The sequence below is a fragment of the Onychostruthus taczanowskii genome, unplaced genomic scaffold (genome assembly GCF_017590055.1).
Source record: "Onychostruthus taczanowskii isolate IOZ18803 unplaced genomic scaffold, ASM1759005v1 scaffold16, whole genome shotgun sequence".
In the NCBI taxonomy this organism is placed as follows: Eukaryota; Metazoa; Chordata; class Aves; order Passeriformes; family Passeridae; genus Onychostruthus; species Onychostruthus taczanowskii.
Window position 1 is genome coordinate 8658000 of NW_024498795.1, and position 18917 is coordinate 8676916.

The 18917-nt window shown below is 36.6% G+C and overlaps 1 protein-coding gene across 4 annotated transcripts in view; it reads left to right on the plus strand.

Moving 5' to 3' along the window:
• Positions 1-18666, plus strand: part of LPIN2 (lipin 2) — a 43452-nt gene extending 24786 nt beyond the window's left edge. For 2 of the 4 annotated variants that reach the window (XM_041399357.1, XM_041399354.1), the window contains exons 6-20: positions 3024-3156; positions 3811-4132; positions 4374-4473; positions 5260-5447; positions 6657-6750; positions 7052-7121; positions 7224-7313; positions 8030-8112; positions 9216-9360; positions 10123-10271; positions 10711-10797; positions 12139-12291; positions 13296-13410; positions 14094-14197; positions 14505-18666. In XM_041399357.1, the coding sequence (XP_041255291.1) occupies positions 3024-3156; positions 3811-4132; positions 4374-4473; positions 5260-5447; positions 6657-6750; positions 7052-7121; positions 7224-7313; positions 8030-8112; positions 9216-9360; positions 10123-10271; positions 10711-10797; positions 12139-12291; positions 13296-13410; positions 14094-14197; positions 14505-14649 (1978 nt within the window). In that variant the 3' untranslated portion in view covers positions 14650-18666. The remainder of the gene's footprint in view (positions 1-3023; positions 3157-3810; positions 4133-4373; positions 4474-5259; positions 5448-6656; positions 6751-7051; positions 7122-7223; positions 7314-8029; positions 8113-9215; positions 9361-10122; positions 10272-10710; positions 10798-12138; positions 12292-13295; positions 13411-14093; positions 14198-14504) is intronic. The other 2 variants (XM_041399355.1, XM_041399358.1) reach the window with 2 other exon arrangements.
• Positions 18667-18917: the final 251 nt, after the last annotated feature.

The window sequence follows — 18917 nt, forward strand, 5'->3', positions numbered from 1 at the left end:
TTGTTACCTGCTCAGTGCACAGGTGCCTGTCCTTCTGCATCAATAGGTGGTACAGAATGGAAGAGTTCAACCTTCAGCCAATATTTTTTGAAGTGTTTATGATTTCTCTGCTTCAGGTGTTTGCAGGGCTGTGGCCTCAGTGGAGTCAGAATGTACCACACCATGCTTGGTGCCTGCTAATTCCCCCAGTGCGTAGCTTGTTAATGAACAGAAGCAGTCGGACAGGAAATCCCATTATCATTCCTTTTTATGTTTTGGGCTGACAACCACATCCTCAATTACACTTAATGAGATGCAGTCCTCAAATGTTCCCCAAAGGTTTGTGGTTTGTGACTGAAAAGCAGTCACAGTGTTTGATCCTTAGGACTGACACATTGCTGTATGGATTATATCACCTAGATGACTGTAGCATGGAGACTGATACTTATTTTCAGTTTATAAAACTCTGAGCTAACATAGACTAGCAGATTATATCTGGGAGAGATAATTCATGCATCTCTTCTCATTTATGTGTTATGGGGCCAGTCTGCTCTAATGACTTGTTTGTGCCTCATGTGAGGTATCTGGGCTTTTCATAGTTCTGGGGTTGTTTTTAACAAAAAGCTACCCAGTCCAGATTACAGTTCAACAGAGAAATTGTCAATTTTCCTTTTTGTCTTTGGGGAAGATGTTGGGTCAGGGATTCTCTGACACAAGCCATCTAGGAGAAGAGAAATTTTGCTTTAAATTACTTCTTCTAAGCCATCAAAGAATGATTTTATCATGTAGCTATCATACAGAGGAAGAGAAGTGGGAGTTTTTAATAACCTTCTTTTTGGAGATCTGAAAAAGCTAACTAACTTGCAGTTCAGTTGGTTGTCTTGCTCTTCAGAGCCCTTGCAGGGAGCTCAAGGAAGAAAATAGCACAAGTCCTTTCCATGGGGACACTTCTCAGTTTGCCCTACTCAGTGTAATAAGATAGAAAGCATAACTATTAGGTACCTGATCCCATCAGTATTCTGCTTGTTTTAACAGGCAATGTTGGCACAACTAGGTCACTATTAGAAGCAGGGGCCTTTTGGTTAAACACTTTTGCCTGAGAGTGACAGTGAAAAACATACCTTGAGGGAAAGAGAATAGACTTAGGGTTCCAAAGCCCTGAAATATTTAATTTTTTTGCAGGAACTGCTGAATATTAAGAATTAGACTTAGAAACAGGTTAATATTATGCATAGTTTCCAAGTGACTTGTGGTGTAGGTGGAATAAATTATTTGGCATGTAGGGAAAGTTAGTTCATATTCTTCCGGAAAAAAAAGGGGTACGTGTATTTTCATCGGTGTGTCACTTTAAACAAGCCCTTCTAACAGTACAGAAAGTGTCATTCCTGTATGGCATTGTTAATGGAGAACTGAGGGAGAAAATATCAGTTTTGTTTTTATGTCCATGGGTGCTGAAGGCTGGATGTCAACTGAGATGACAACTCACCATTGTAGAGATGTTTAAACGTCCTGATATCTTGGTTTTTTAAGGTGTCCTCTCAGAGCAATATGAGAGATTCTTACTGTCTGGATTGTGATCTGTGTAATGTCTATTTTTGCAGTCTGAATTGTGACCACAGTTTAGTCCTGTATGATACTACAAAACCTGAGGTGCTCAAACCTTCAGAAAGTTTGGTATATGGTGCTGAATTAGGTAACTAATTCTCGCAGGAATTTTGGAAAAAAGTCTATAAATTAAATACCTGTAGGGAGTTACTTTAAAATTTTCAATATTAAATGACTGAACAACCCAAATTGGAAGTGACCTCAAAAGTTCATCTGGCTCAAGTTTTCATGGGAGAGGGAGCCTCAAAGACACTGTGTAACACCCAGATCAGTCACAAATTGCAAGTGGAACTAGAGTAAAGAGTGTGCAGTCGTGTGCTGGGATGACAGCGCCAAAAAGCCAAACACAAGCTTGGATCTGTGTGGTTGGGAGCAGCCTTGCTGACCTGGGGGACAACGAGCTGAGCCTGAGGCAGCAGAGCATGGCTGCAGCAACAAAGGCAAACTGGATCCTGGGCTGCATCCACGAGGCATTAGTGGCAGAGACAGAGATGTGATTATCCATCTCCTCTTAGTGCTGGTCAGGCCACACATGGAGGGCTGTGTCCAGTTCTGGTCCCTACAGTTTAAATTCAAATACTGAGGTTTGTTTGTATAAACCCAAACCATAATATGTTACAAATGTCAAAGTGTAAAAAGATCAGCATTTCTATAATATGGAATATAATTGCCCTGTTCAAGGAAGGGTAGACAAAACGTTGTGTTTCCTTTAATCTCTAACATCTTAAGTGCTAAATGATTTTGAAATCACTTCTTTATAGCATTTTGTAGGGTGTTCTTCTGGCTAAAAAGTAATCTTGACTGAAGTAAATTTTAGAAGTCTCTTTCTGATTTATGGATGATAACCACTGTAGGAAAAATAGGATGGATTTTAAAGGTCATTTAGTCCAAACACATCTGAAGGAAGTTTCCAAGTAATCTCCTTTTCGTCTCCTAAGTTATCTTCTTAATGTTTTTTTTTTCCCTGCACTGGGAATTGATGTTGTTTTATGCAATTGTGAGTTATGTTTGCGAGACTTTTATTACTCAAGTCTCTGCATAGTAAGCTGAAATGCTGTATTATTACAGCAGTAAGGAATTTAAAACTATTTTCTGTCTTACTTTTCAATGAACTTTTTCGTTCTTCTTTCGTTTGAAAAATGGAACATGGGCTGAAGGGAGACCTATTAGTGCACTGCAGATGCAGTGCAGGAATCTGTTTAGTGTGATCACTATGTAAGTCCTTTAATGTCTTTAATGTGATTTTGGTTTTAACCTAATTTCTCACCGTTTGAAAACCCTGCTGGGCTTCTTGCCATGTTGCCAAATAATTGAAGCTCTGTTAAGCTGTTGAAAACTCTACCAACAGTAGCTGGACAACAAATGCATTAATGCATTTTAAACACTGGCTTTCTTTTTCCTTTTCCTTTCCTTTTTTTTTTTTTTTTTTCCTCTTATTGATTTGGTAGCCCTTTCTCTGAGCAAGTCTGCCCTAAAAGTGATTCAGAACTGGAAGTGAAGCCTGCTGAGAGCTTGCTCAGATCTGAATCTCACATGGAGTGGACATGGGGAGGATTCCCAGAGTCAACCAAGGTAAATGTCTTTATTGTCTCTAACTTTGTGACTGGCTTCTGGCATATTTAAGACTGTCTTAGGAGAGGATTGAAAATCTGCTGTTGCTCAGATACAGCTGAAATGGGGAAGTAGCAGCCCCTTGTGGCAGGCAGAGAGAGTCAGCTTTGTTGGGTTCAAAAGTTGCTCAGCAAAGTAATCCCAGAAAACCTAGCAGTGAAAGTCTGAAATTTTTGAATTTTTAGTCAGAACCTGAGGGAAACAATTTAAGATGTTAATTTTCTTCATTGTAGAGTAAGTTCTGTTTCATTCTAGAGGAACTGTAGCCTTGATAAGAGTAAATTTGGTATCTAACAGAGGCCCTGGTAAAGCCACACTTAAGGATAAGTCCACCCTTAAACTTTCCACACTTAAACTTTCTCTTTGCTGTGGTTTGGTCAAGTCAGTGCTTTCTCTATGCCAGTTTCTTTACTGAACTTATAAATAAGCTCCTATGAAAATTCTTTTGCAGGGAACCTTGCTAATATGGTGTGACATGTTTTATGTTGCTACAATAAGTTATATTCTTGTTTCCTTGTGTGATGAGAACTTGTACCATGAGTACAAATGTAATGTTTAGAATGGAATAAAACAAACAGGTGGAGTGAAAGGATTTACTAGACTTTTGTTTTTCAGATAAGTAAGAAAGAAAAACTGGAGCATTGCAGAACAGCTACCATTACTCCATCAGAGAAGACTCATTTTAGGGTTATCCTCAGCTCTGATGAAGTTGAAGACGACGATGATGTGAAAGATTCTGTCTGTACAGTACTGAAACCTGAGCCAAGAACTCATCCTCTCCTTAAGCAGATGGATGTTAAAGACTCTCTTGCTTCTGCAATCGTAGAACCACATGTTCCGTTGCCATTGGATGGTGATCATCAGTCCAGAATACTGATGGATCCTTTACCAGAAACAAAACCAACAGCAAAAACTGACTCTCCTTCAAAAAAGAAAGGTATAGAATAAAGCTTTTGATTCTTACCCTCAGTGTGATCGATCAAACTTGAGGTCATAGTGGAAAAAGTATAAATATGCCTCTTCAGTTTTTCCTATTTAAAATTTTATGTGACTAAAATGATAATGAAACTCTGGAACGTAAAAATCATACAAATAAGTGTGAATCTTCCATGATTATGTTTGTATTTAATGTGTCTGGGTAACTTCATCTTAGTAATCTTAATTGTTAAAATTAACAGGGGTGCACAAGCGAAGTCATCATCAAGGCCCTGATGATATTTACTTGGATGACCTAAAGGCTTTGGAACCTGAAGTTGCAGCACTTTACTTTCCCAAAAGGTAATTTTGAAGTAAAATGCTGTAAATATGGGTAATTCTGCAGTTGCATGACCTGTGTCGTTACATTTATTATTTATGTGCCAGTTCTGATAAAAATAATTGGACTTTGGGTTTTTAGGCTTTTGTGAAGTATTCAGTACTTATCTCAGTGTGAAAATTCTAATTTGACAAGAAGCACATTGAGAGATCACATGGGAGGTGACTAGTGAGAATTTTGCTCTTCGTGGAACCTATATGTTCTGCAGACATAGAGGGGAGTACGTTTAAACTGCTTTTGTACCAGTACTTTTGTTCAGCCATATTGTAAACTTCTCAGTGCATCAGACTAGTGACTCCAGCCTTAAATGACAATGGGATTTTTTTTTAAAGGCCATTTTTCTTTTGTATTGTACATTCTGCAACAGAAAGTATTCTAAAAGTACTAAAAGCAGTGCCTTCTTTTCCTTTTGCTTGCTTTACAACTTTCTGGTAAAGATTGAGGGGCAGTATTATTCTGCAGAAGTAGAATGCAGAGGATGTTTTCTTCATTTAAATCCAATTTAGGCAAGAAATGCAATTATTGCCAAATTGAGGGGGATGTTAGGAGAACTGGAAACAGTCTGCTAATAATATGAAGGGTTGGTGTGGGTGTATGTGTCTGGGTTTTTTGTTAGGTTGGTTTTAAATTGTGAAATTATGTAAAAATTCAAAAGCAAGATTTTTTGGGGGGAGTAATCATATAGTGTGTTCTGTAACGTAAGATCTGTACATTTTTTTGGAAGTAAAGTACTTTTCACTTTCCTTTAGTGATTCTGATCCTGGCTTCAGGCAGTGGACAGAGTCAGATACCCTTTCTGGTTCCCAGTCACCCCAGTCAGTGGGAAGTGCTGCTGCTGATAGCGGTACAGAGTGCATGTCTGATTCTGCTATGGACTTGCCTGATGTTACACTTTCACTTTGTGGAGGTCTCAATGAAAATGGAGAGATTTCTAAAGGTATGTGAAAGACTAAAACATAAAGAGGAATAGATCTCAGGCAGCTAAACAAATGAAGTGGCTTGAACGCTCTGATTTCCTCCTTACAAAACTTCGGCTTATTAACTATGCTCATGTTTAGAAAAGGGGATAGAAAGTCTTTAATTTTTGTAAAATTCCCAAGCATTTGCCAAGCAGAGATAGCAGAATTGAACCTCATATCAATCAAGGACACTTGATGTCTTGAGAAGCTTTCTGTCTCCTTTTTTGTACTATATATTATTTATCTGACCATCTACATTGATTTCTAGTTGTCAGTCCTTTCTTAGTCCTTTGTAAATCTTAGCAATTCATCTTCTTTCCGATTGCCTGACAATTTTTCTTGTTTTTCAGTTTTTTTCAAGTGATAAAAAACCCCTTTGTGTTGGACTATGTTTTCTGCTCTACTAAATGATTGTTAACCTCTAGATTTTTACTAGCTGATTTTTTTCTCTTAATTCTTTAGTCTATTTACTATTGAAGTTGTATGTATTTTTGAAGGAGCTTTTAGGAGCATAAAATCTTTATGGACATATATTGCAGTGTTTTAACATTACTTTTTTAAATGGTCATCCAGTCTCTAATACATTAAGTGACATTTAGGTGCTTATTAATAAAGACTCAGGACTGTTCTTGTGGTAACATGGTAGCAATACTGGATTTGATTGGATAAAAGGATGTCTTGATTGCAGGGATCTTACACTGAATCGTGGATTTCTGCAAACATATATAGAAACTAGTTGTGAAAAAGCTAGTTTAGTGATAGTAGTAGGTTTTCAAACCTGAAAAGCTGGCATCACCCTTCATCCCCTTCTTCTACTGTAGAATGTAGGTCACTTACCTGTCGTCATAATTTTGGAAGAAAACTTGGCTAGACAAGCATGGCTTTCTTTTTCCGGCCTTTGAACTGAATTAGCTCCTCCTTATCCTTCCTCTTTTGATTTCTTAATGCCCTTTTAATGTGACTGTTAAAGTGGTACAAGGCTTTTTCTGTAGGGAGGGGGCAGTCACAGGACTCTTGACAGGTAGACCTCAATTAGCACATCTTTAATGATGCTGCAAGATCAGCAGAGTGAGTCAGAGACAGTCTGTCTCTGAAATTACAGAAAGGGCTTTCCTAGATGTAAACTAATGAGACATCTTGGGATTTTATGTTATTACTTTCTAATTAAAAATCTCTTTGTATTGCAGAAAAATTCATGGAACATATTATTACTTATCATGAATTTGCTGAAAACCCTGGGCTCATAGACAATCCTAATTTGGTAATACGGATTTATAACAGGTAAATTCTCTGTGTCTTGTAATGAGGTCATTGAAAATCCCATTGCAGATCTTGGCTCTGAAGTGAGCATGTTTCTCAGCTTCCATTGCAGTTTGTGTATGAATCTGTTTGAACCAAAGATTTGCATTAAATTTAGCTTTAGTTTAAGTGACACTTTTTTTCTGTAATTGCCACTGATGTTGAACTGTATATATTAAAATTACTCTGCTTGCAGAAAATGTTAGTGGTTGGCAGAAAATACATGTTTTTATCAACACAAGGGCAAGTTGTAATATCCTACAAATAACATGTCTTAAAACAGGTATTATAACTGGGCATTGGCTGCTCCGATGATTCTGAGTTTGCAGGTGTTTCAGAAGAGTTTGCCTAAGGTAAATAGAGAATTGCATACTTTCTTTGAAAATTTTATATGTAGTAATACCTGATTATCTTTTGGTTTTTCTACACTAATAAAAACATGTCTAATTTTTCAGGCTACTGTTGAGTCTTGGGTCAAAGAAAAGATGCCAAAGAAGTCTGGAAGGTGGTGGTTCTGGCGCAAGAAAGAAAGCATGACTAAGCAGGTGGCTGAGACCTATTGGGATTTTTTTTTTCTGTTAGGTGTTAAAAAAATAGTTATTTGTCAGAAGTACCTCAAAACACTGCTCATATAGCTCAGTGTCACTGATGGCCAGCTGATGCTGCAGCAATTGTAGCTGCATATGTTTATTTAGCCCCAAATACTGCAATATTGCCAGATGCTTTAGTTGCATCAGCAAAATTAATTTTATCCTCCTGTTGTGCTTTATTCTTAAAATTCTGTCTTCTAAGCCGTAAGCAGTTATCAGAGCTGCTCTTCAGTCACTTCAGTGTGTTTTAGGGATGTACAACAAATAAGTGAGTAGGTCCTGCACTGCATAATAGTTAAGCTGAGACACCCTATTTTATACTAAACTAAGCTTTCTAAACCTTGAGTATAGGCCATCAACTTACTTTTCCACAAAAAAGTGATTTATAAGCTCAAAGATTGACAGCTCCTTTTAATGCTAAATTCATCATGTTAAACTAGCAGTTTCCAATTTCTGGCGCACAAGAGTTTTGTTTCCTCAAATAACAAAAAGCTGTGATAGAAAATTTCTTCAAAAGCATCCTTTTTGAAAATAATTTTAGAAATTATTATGTAGAATGGTGATTCTGAGACTTAATATAGATTATGTACTATTTTGGTAGCTGTTTTTAATTTGAATTTCTTTAAAATGCCTAAAATGTCAATATATTCTTTATTATCATGTTGCTTTAGATACCAGAGGCAAAAGAGGGGAAAACTGAGACGCAAAGAGCAAACGAACTGCCAGCAACTATAAAAGAGCAAGTTAATAGTAGGTGTGTTCCTGTCTGAAGACTTATCTGTGGACTGAATAGTGCTTTTTTGCCTTTTTTTTTCCCTTTTTTTGAATTAAGAATTCTGTAGTAATGTACTATGGGAAAAAAACATTTTCCTGTAAGCTACTGAAGAGGAACCAGATGTGTATAGCAAACAACTCAGCAAAATAATGTGGCTGCAAACATTGTAGGAACTACAAATACACTACAATTATTTCCTAAATGCTGTTGTGTTTATTCTTAAATCATAACAGAAGTGACAGAACAAATACATGGCAACCTTTATCAGTAGGCCACTGCTCTGTAAATACAGTGATATTGTTTCTGATACACTTTGTAATACTTTTTTTTCTTTTGTGAAGGCCTAATATTGTATTAATAATTTGAACCATGTGGAATTTTTTGTAACATTAAATAATTGAAACAATAAAATAGTATTCATCACAGTGCACATGTTGCCCAAGTTGTGGTAGACAGCTATCAGTGCTTAAAAGCACAAAACTCTCCCATTCTAGGGTGTTTATTATGCATATGCACATTCCCGCATGATTTTGCAAAGGTACTTGTAAATGTTGGTTTCTTAAAGGTTTAGAGAACTAAATATATTGTGATTTAATACTTCAGAGAAATTAAATGCTGCTTTTAATCTTGAAATCTCTAGTGAGCAGGAAAATAAGTCTGTGAATAACCTTAAAAGGTGAGCTACTCCACTAACACTCACAGTTTAAATGCCATAGTAAATGAGGCAGCTTTTTTTAAAAACGAAGCACTGCTACCCATTCAGTGTCCCTTTTCATCTGCAGTTTGCCTAATTCATCAACACAGTATTAGTGACCACCTGACACCGTGTCTTTACTAAACCCATTGTGTGTGGAGCCAGCTGGGAATAGTCATGTTTAGAGCTCCACCAGTACTGGCATTCCAAGTCTTACTTGCTTATTGGCTTTATCTGGGCATTCCCTGGACCATGGGCTTCCTTAATTTGTGCTATCAGGTAGCAGCAAATCCTCAACATAAGCAGAAGTTACTCTGGCATAAGCACCTTACTCCATTAAAGAAGGATTTTATGTAGCTTACATTTATTCTGGTTGATGTCACGTTAGGCCTCCAGAGGATGATTCTTCTAGTGATGAAGCATCCCAGGAGTTGAAGGAATCCCTGAAAATGGATTCTGCCCCAGCAGAGCATCCACCCCATGGGAACGTTACATCTTATAAGAAGTCACTTAGACTGTCTTCAGACCAGATAGTAAGTGACATGCCTGTCTTGTGCGTAGGATGATTGATATTCCTTAGAAAAAATTTCTTTATAAAGAAATTTAACGTGTATTCCTGTGCAAGGGTAGGCAGCTGCAGGGAATTACTGATACTTTTTCTGTGGTCTTTTTTAAAGAATCTGTTTGGATTAAAAAATAGTAATTTCTTATTAAGTTCTATAATCAAACTTCTATTTCAAGTTCTATTTCTACTTTCTGTGTAGTCAGGAGGTTGCCAGAAAAGTGGCATTGTTTGCTTCTGCAATTTGGATATCCTGGGATCTGCACATCTCTGTAATAGCATACATTTAAGTTGGTGTGCATTTTATTCATCGTGGTCTAACTTAACTTAAAAGTTAGTTCTGCTACTGCCTAGGTGTATGATTTTCATCAGAGTAGAATTTTGAGGAAAGTATCCACTAAGCAGAAGATACTGTTGTATCCTATGGCAAACTGGGAGTTCAGTTTGATAGTGCTGCAAGTCTGCTGTAGTTGCAAGAATTAAAGTGGCAGAGGGTGAAATACCTGCTGCTGTAGGCACTACAAGAACTGTGGACATACACATGTACCCAGGCTGCAACAGACTGGGACAGCAAAACTGTGCCTGTATTAAACCATGGTTCACTTTTTGATGAGCTAATCAAGATGGAAAGGAAGAATATATGAGCCATTTTGTGCAGCTCATTTGTGATTCCAAAATCATAAAAATTACAGAGGGAAGGCATCTTACATTTTCAATTATTTTCGTTGTACAGGCAAAGTTGAAGCTCAGAGATGGCCCTAATGATGTTGTGTTTAGTATTACAACCCAGTATCAAGGGACTTGCCGTTGTGCAGGAACAATATACCTCTGGAACTGGAATGATAAAATCATAATATCAGACATTGATGGAACAATAACCAAGTAAGTATCTTAGGGGTTTTTCTTTTTTTTTTTTTTAATTTTGCTTTATTGATCCTATCCTGTATTTCAAAACTTTATTTAAGACAACTATTAAAGGATATTCGTTAATAATGTTGCTTTGATTTTAATTTGTACTTGCCTTTAAAACAAACTAGAAAATGTATTTTAAAAGAATAATGCCAAGATGATAACATTTACCATGTGGTTGTTGCCTCTATTAGACTTCTCCAAGTTTAACAGCCACAGGTTAACTTGGAAACTGACTTGTATTTTATGACCCCACTAATTGCTCTGTCTGGACTGTTTATTAATTCTCTTTTTAAATAGTTACCTGCAGAAATTTTTCTGTAAATATTATTTCTGAATTGTATATTCATTAGTGGTTGTCTTTAACAAAACTCATATACCACATGTCAGGTCCCTTTGATTCTCCTTTTAGGTCTGATGCTTTGGGACATATCCTCCCTCAGTTTGGCAAGGACTGGACTCATCAGGGCATTGCAAAACTCTATCATTCCATAAACGAGTGAGTATGCAATCTGTGAAACAATTATGATTTTCTGGAATATGGGAATTAGTGTATAAGTAATTGGATAGTTGTTAAAAATTACTCATGTATTAAAATGTACTGGTGGAAATGCTGGGAAGTGAGCAACTTGTGTCATACACAAATCAAACTAAATTCTTTCCACAGGTGTATACTTTTACAGGAATGCAAGCCACCGCTTTTACTAGCTCCCTTCTCAGGCATTTTGTTCTGCATTGTGGCTTTTAAAAACTGTGTGTAATATTTTCATGGGAACCATAATAGAAATCATTTCTCAAACATGCATGTCTGTTTTCCACCAACTCAGGTTGGTCACTAAGCCTTTAATATCAGATGGAATAAATTTTAAACTAAATAGTGTCCTTCCAATGCATTAGTATTTTCTCGTTTAATGGGTTTGTTTCCAAAGCCAGATGAATGCTCCATAGGTTGGATTTTATGTTGTGGAACAACTTATTTCAAATACAGTGATGCCAGAAATAATACTTGCTAACTGAGGACGATCAACAGTTAGAAACTTCAGAATTAAATTAAAATAATTAACTTCTTGTCTTTATTTTTTAGTAGTCTTTCTTTCACAAAAATATTTGGGGTCTTAGAATATATTGTTGGCCTTCATGTGGCCCCTTGTGCTTCATGGGAGATAACATGAATGTTACTGTTTTGTTGGGTTTTGTTTGGGTGGCTTGGGGTGGGTTTTTTTGTTTATTCAGTGCATAACAGAAGAGCAGTTTTGGAATTATTTGCCAAATTGAATCAAGTCTTTGAAAATGCACATAAACACTCAAGCCTTTTGTGCATGCAGTAACTGTATACAAATCTGTGTAACAGATGAACATACAAAGTCTGCAGGAGGAATTTAGGGGCTTAATGAATGCTTATTGTTATCCATCGTTCACTCTGCACTGCAAATTCTGCCAACAACATGAAAAAGACAGGAGATCTGGCACCCATTATTTTGTGATGCAGATAATTTAAATAATTGCTGTCATCATACAGCTGGGCTGAAAGAAGCTGAATAAAACCATTGTGGCACTTATTTAAACACTGTCTAGTCCACCTAACTGTGTCCTCTGACTTTTACCATTGCTATTCTGTTTGCACTTCCTGTTTCTGTTTTGATTTAAGTTGTGTATTTAAACTACTACATGCCTTGCAGATTCTTTTAATGATATAAAAGTCTTTTCCTTGTGTATGTGCAGAGCTCTGCAGCAATTCAATACCTAAACTGGTGCCTCTGGACATTGCTATAACTGTGTACTTAGCTTAGCAAAGAAACTTCAGCTGGAATATGAACTAAGTTGGTAATTTATTTTCTAGAAATGGCTACAAGTTCCTGTACTGTTCTGCCCGTGCCATTGGGATGGCAGATATCACCAGAGGATACCTGCACTGGGTGAATGACAAAGGAACTATTCTCCCCAGGGGCCCTCTCATGTTGTCCCCCAGCAGTTTGTTTTCTGCCTTTCATAGGTAAGCATGTGGGATTTCTTGTATCAGTTCCCTCCCCATTTCAGAGAAAGAGAAGATTAAAAAGTATTTGGCATTACAGCTGTAACAAAACATTCCACTCTGGACTGTATTTGCTACTGGGACTTGATGTCCCTCTAGTGATAATTTAAAAACTCTGTTTTGTCTGAATTTCACTTGTATACTTCGGTTCCTGTGGTCATGTTGGAAGTGGCTACACAACACAACATATCAATCCAGGAGGAATTCATTTTCCCTTCTCTTTATTCATCTAGTCCATGACTGATAACTCTTAGGTTCTGTTTATATCAGTACATTTTTGTCTTTTTCAAGCATTTCTTCAAGGTTTGCAGTGCACTATTACTACACAAGGTAGAGAAAAAATTTTAAAAAAATCTAGGGAATATAGGCTGTCATGTGAAATAATCTTGTGGTGTTGGGATTTCTCCGTATACAGCTGCTTAAAAAAAATTATGGAGTTTAGGTATGGCTCAGCTGAGTTGATCTTTTGGACCTGTTCTTAATGGGAGGAGGTAGTAATGGACAAGTGTTTGGGGGGGGTTGGTTGGTTGTGGAGGGGGTTTTGTTTATTGTTTTTATTTTGTCACAGATTGCAATGACAGCAACTTCCATTAATGTCATGGGCCTTATGCACTTTTGTCAGAGACAAGAGTTGTGACTAGTACACTTGTGTGTTATACTTGATGAGATCTTCTGATTCAGATAGTCAGCTCACAGCTGCATTCACAACTGGGAATTCCATTTCCATTTATACTTAACCTGTGCCCAGTATTCGCCTGGGCTTTTTTTTTACTGTAGGTGTTGGAAAAGAGGGAATGTTTGATTGTTTCTTGTATTGTTCTTGGAGAAGTACTTAGTGCTGTCTCTATAACTACCAGTGCTAGCAACAGGAAGCAATGAGAATATAAATACCAGATGAATGGGAAAAGGAGGATACCTTCTATCAAATTATGATTTAGACTTTGACTGTTAAAATTTTATTTTAGGGAAGTCATAGAAAAGAAGCCTGAAAAGTTCAAAATTGAATGTTTGAATGATATCAAGAACTTGTTTGCTCCCAGTAAACAGCCTTTCTATGCTGCTTTTGGAAACAGGCCCAATGTAAGTGCCTAACTGAATGGTTAAAATGCATGTACTTGAGAAGCAAAACAAACAGGCTTTCCTTTTTGTGTTTATGAAAATTTGAATATGGAAATGGGACACTGCTGCTTTTAAGGGTTTGATTGGGAAAAGCCACATGCAGATACCTTAAACAAAAGTTGCTACAACTACTTATATGAGAAAGGTTGCAAAGATGCATTACTGTTCTCAGTTTATTAAATATGTGCCACCTTTCTGACTTCTTTTAAAGTATTTTTGACTGCTTTGTGACCTAAGGGCATTAATTCAGTGCTTTACAGTCTTGAATCCCTTTTCCGGTTGTACGGTTCCTGTATTTTCTCTGCAGCTCAGTGCTTCTGTAATTAAGTGAGAGAAAGAGGGGTATTGTAAGAAGAATATTGTCACAGGGAGGGGTGCTGTGTGATGTAGACTTCATGCATGTTTGTAGTCCTAGGCTTGGGCACAGGAATTAAGAGTTTGGGGGCAGGTGGAATATTTTTTTATAGTGTGTGTGTATGTTTTGGGGGTGGGGTTTTTTTTACTGTTGTTCGGGGACTTTTTTTTAAGGGGCAGCTTTACTGTAGCCTTTTTGGTTCAGCTTTTCTCATTCCTTTGATAAATTGCTTGTTACCACATTCAGTAAGGAAATGTTGAAGCATGTACTTGTATTGGTGCTTTTGCAGGATGTATATGCCTACATGCAAGTGGGAGTTCCAGACTGCAGAATATTTACTGTGAATCCAAAGGGTGAACTGATCCAAGAACAGACTAAGGGAAACAAATCTTCGTAAGACCATTTTTGTTATTTCAGCTAAAGTGCTTAGAAATGGGATTATAAAATAATTGCACTTATGACTGTGATCTCCTTTTACGTGTGACATGGAAAACCTTATCTGCTGGGGACTTACAGCTTTCGATACTTGAATGAAACTTTTAAAAATGAAAGTTGGAAAAAGAGAGTTGAAAATCACTTTTGTGGTAGTGGGACCTTATTTGACTAGAACTTTGTGGTCTGTGCTTCTAAAGCTGCTTTTGGCTACAGCTGAACAATAGCTAGACTGCTAAATAATGGTGTTTCTTCTCCTTTAATACAGGTATTACAGACTAAGTGAGCTTGTGGAATATGTGTTCCCACTGATCAATAAAGAACAGAGTTCTGCATTTCCATGCCCAGAATTCAGCTCTTTTTGCTACTGGAGAGAGCCTCTTCCTGACCTTAACATGGATGACCTGGCCTGAAAAGTACTTCTCACCAGGAGATGGAATTTCATATTGAGCTACTCAGCTTCAGTTTAAATGTGAAGAACTTTCTTAGTGAGGATGCTAATTTATATATTGGTACCGTAAGTCTTACGAAAGAAATCACTTTAATTTCATTGGTTTAAAACAAAGAAAATGCAAAGCTACTGTCTATTTTTTTTGTGGGAGGGTGTGTTGGTTTTTGTGTTTGTTTGTTTATTGCTTGTTATTATGTACCTGTTCTGTGGCACTTGAGATTGGCCTGAAATTGATGGTCATGGTACCCAAGTGCATCAGGGCAAGTAAATACTGAGGTAAAATATGACTTTGCATTTTCATCAATACAGACCTTATTGTAAACATAGATGATTCTTTTTAAGTTGTCTTAAGTATGTTTTCTAAAATGAAGCCAAAAAGTGTATGGAAACTGCCAAATAGAATGTCAGACCCATTAATGAAAAACGTGGTTTAATGTTCAGATGGGCATTTAGACCACTTTTGAGAGGAGCCAGAGCCTAAGACCACTGTGCTCTTTCTCAGCTAGAATACAGAAAATGTACAGACCTTACTAGCCTGGCAGATTCTGAAGACATAAAATTCCTCTTTAAATGTAAATATGCCTTTTGTTACATGTACAAGACTGGGCTTGTACAAATCACGCTCGAACTAACTCTGCTTATTACTTTTTTTTTTTTACACACAATGTTTAAACTATTTCAAGAGCTTGTTAAAAGGAAAATTGTCTTCAGACACTTGTATGGCTTTTGTTGTTTTCAGGCTGTGCTGTGTCATGTTAAATTTTCATCAAGAAAAATCTTGGAACATTTCTGTAAGAGTTGGGGAACTGGCATTTTTATTTCCTTTTTCAGCACAGATATAATGCGTATGTTGTGTGTATGCTGTGTAGGCCAGTAAAATGTATGTATAGATTTCATTCAGGGAATTGCAATACTAAAAAAATTATGTATTTAATTTTTTAATTGTCTACTGCAGGTCTTTCCAGAGTTCTGTATTGCAGGTTTTCAGTAGCTGGAAGAAAATACGACTCAGTAGTAAGGTTCCAGCTGTGAGAATGGTTAAATGCTGCAGAGCAGAATTTTTTTTTTCTTTTCTTTTTTTTTTTTTTTTTTTTTTTTTTTTTTTTTTCTAAGTTTTCTTTTTTTTTTTTTTTTTTTTTTCCTAAGTTTTGGGTTATTCACAAACATCATGCTGATGGTCATTCCTCAGGTTCCAGTCAGAGCCTGTGAACAAATTGCATTCCAGTTCTGGTGTTTATCAGCTATAAAAGCAGCTAATTGTTCTTTCTCTAAAAGTACTTGAAGGTAAAGGTGGCTGCTTTTTAAGTTGAATTAGTGCATTTAAATTCTTCTGGACAAAACTGTATGAGAATATACCATTCTGCTAGCCCAAAGGGCTTAAGGACTACAGTCATTTAAACATCATTTAAACACCAGATCACTCGCTTTTACTACCTGCAAAAGAATATATTTAGAGGATTTTACAGCCCTCCAGAAGTATTTTTTTCTCCATTGTCAGGCTGTCTTAACCCATAGTTCTGATCTAACACTCAACAATTGGTGAACTGCTGGGGGGGGGGTGCAGGGGGCATTTTTAAATCACTATATAAATGAAATTACTTTTTTTCTCTTTCTTTATAAAATTCTAGTGTATTCCTATATTTATAAAACACTGGATAATGAGTGGAGGCAAGCAAAATCAACCTGGAATATCTTCCAGAGCAGGAGAAGGAGAGTGGGATAAAAAAACTCACCTGTCATGTTGTGTAGTGCATGTCAGTGAAGTGAAAGGCATCCTCTTTTTTGTACTGTGAGAACAATAATTTCTGTGGTTCTTGTCACCCATCTACTCAGTCTTTAAGTAGCGAGTTGAATCCTTTCATGGGATTCAACTCAAAGGATATTTTGTTGCTTTTTTCTTGTATTTTTTTTTCAATGTCAAAAGCTTGCAAACATCATTCCATGTGGCTTTTTTTCTATTTTCTTACTTTTTATCCCATAGATTTCATTAGAAACTAAAATTTTCATGATCACCAAGTGCTTTGAATATCAATGTAATTTGAGCTTTTAAGTCACTTAAATACTTTAAATAAGAATCCAACATAATAAAGTATTTTAATTACAAGATGAAATATTCTATCTAAAGATTCTATTTTGCATAAGGGGAGTGAAGCAGCCTTTCCTAAAACAGTCTCTTTGTGGATGTCAAAATTTCCTTTACCATGCTAAAGTCTACTCTTGGTAGCCCTGGTATTACACAGCTTTTCTAAAAATAAAAGCACTTCATCAAACCATGATGAGTTCCCAAATGGGACAGATTATTAACATGGTTTGGCTGTGTCTTTTTTGGTTAATACTCTTTTTTTACTTTTTTTTTTTTTTTTTTCTTCAATTCCCTTCAACTTTTTAGACTGTCATAAAGATAAGCTGTGGATTTCGAGGTGGGGACTTGAGTAAATGAGAAGTGTGGAAAAATGGTATCAGGTGTATCTCCAAATACATGTACTTTCAGCTGGTATGAAGATGGGGGTTGTGTGAGTTTTGTTGAGAGCTCCTCATTCTGCTAGCATGTGACTTTCCATTGTAGGAGTGTCCAAAAGGTTGCTTAATTAAAAAAATAATTTGTTTTTCTCTGTAACAGCTACAGTTTGATATTTGTTTTTTGATGAAATGTAAATGTTGAGTCTTTCTGATATGGGTAGGGCAAGGGATTTGGTTTTTCTAACTCTGGCTTGTATTTGAAGCTTTTCAGATTGTTTGTTAACCCCATTTAAGGACAGAATATGGGCCTGTTGTTGTGTACCTGTGTTCTCGGGGCTGCTGGGCACTTTACTGACTCTAGAGCAGACATCTCGTTGCTGCGGGCTTGTGCCACAATGTTAATGTGGAGGGGGGTAAATCAGAATTATGCATTAGCTTGACCTTTGTTACCTTAGCGGAGAGAAGTGGCCTGAAACTAATGTCTGAGAACAAGTTGTGCTATACTGGTGTAAAATTAGCGCAAGCTACATCATTCTTTCTGTGAAAGAGGAACTTCTAAGTGTGCCTGGCTGCGGGCACACGCACACCCCTGTTGAGACTGTGTTGTTGAAGATGCAGATCCTCTTAGCGTTGGAACCCCTCAAAGGCTGAGTCAATGACACCTGTCTGGAAGTAAGTAAGGAACATTGCAATTCAAAACTTGTTAGTGACTTGGACATTACCCATTTCTATAATGAGTTAAAGATCAGCAGTTTAAAGGGTATGCATTTTTGGATTTAGTTTTTTTAAAATTTATTTACTGTACCAAGCATGTTTGTACTTCAGAAGGTTGGGCTTTCATTCCCAACAGTGTACAAGTGCATGTGCAATCCTGGCTCATGTCTTCTTAACTTTCTGTCATCAGTATATGCCTTCCAAAACCCATTTTTTTCTTTTCAACTGGAAAAATTTTAACACTTGTGTCAACTCCATTATGGGACTTCTAAAGCAAACTCTGAATCCGTTTATGGTAAACATGAAAGAGATGAGATTTCATGTTAATATTTCATGCAAGTCTTCTAGAAAATGATGTCATATGAATGAGTTGTTTAAATGACTGTAATGCAAATTCCTTGTGAAACATCACAGAGAATTTGAGATGCCTTTAAAGTGTCATTTTTGCCTGAATAAATTTTAATTTCCAGAGTTAAAATTTGCTAAATAGAAAGGAATTGTTTGGGACTTTTTTACAGTGTTAATTACTTCCAGATGAAAGTTAAAATGTTGGTTTATTTTGAGGGTGGGAAAACTCTCTTCAGTCATTTGTTTCATTTTTATCTTTAAGATGTGGAATACTTGATTGTTAAGCAACCCAATCACTAATAAGGTAGTGTGTTTAAAATGTCAAATCTGTGATCATACCAATACAGTGGTTTTTGTTAAGACTGGACTGTCTTGGGTACAGCAACCCACACTTCAGTGCAATGTTTATTGGTGTTCGAAACAATGTTATCACAATAAAAACAGACTTCAAGTGAAATTTCTCTTTACTTTGTATTTGGCAATTCCTTTATTATACTGCTGAATGACTAAACGCAGGGCTATTAAAATTGTGTTTATGTTCAACATAATTCAAGTTGGTCTTCTCAGGATATAGAACATTTGCTTTCTTTCAGGCTTGATTTACTTTTTTTCAGAGTATTTATACAGCTGATAAAAAATTGCTGTCATCAAGCTTAACTTCTGTGCCAGTACCAATACTGGGTTACAGCTATAATGAAAAGCAAACAT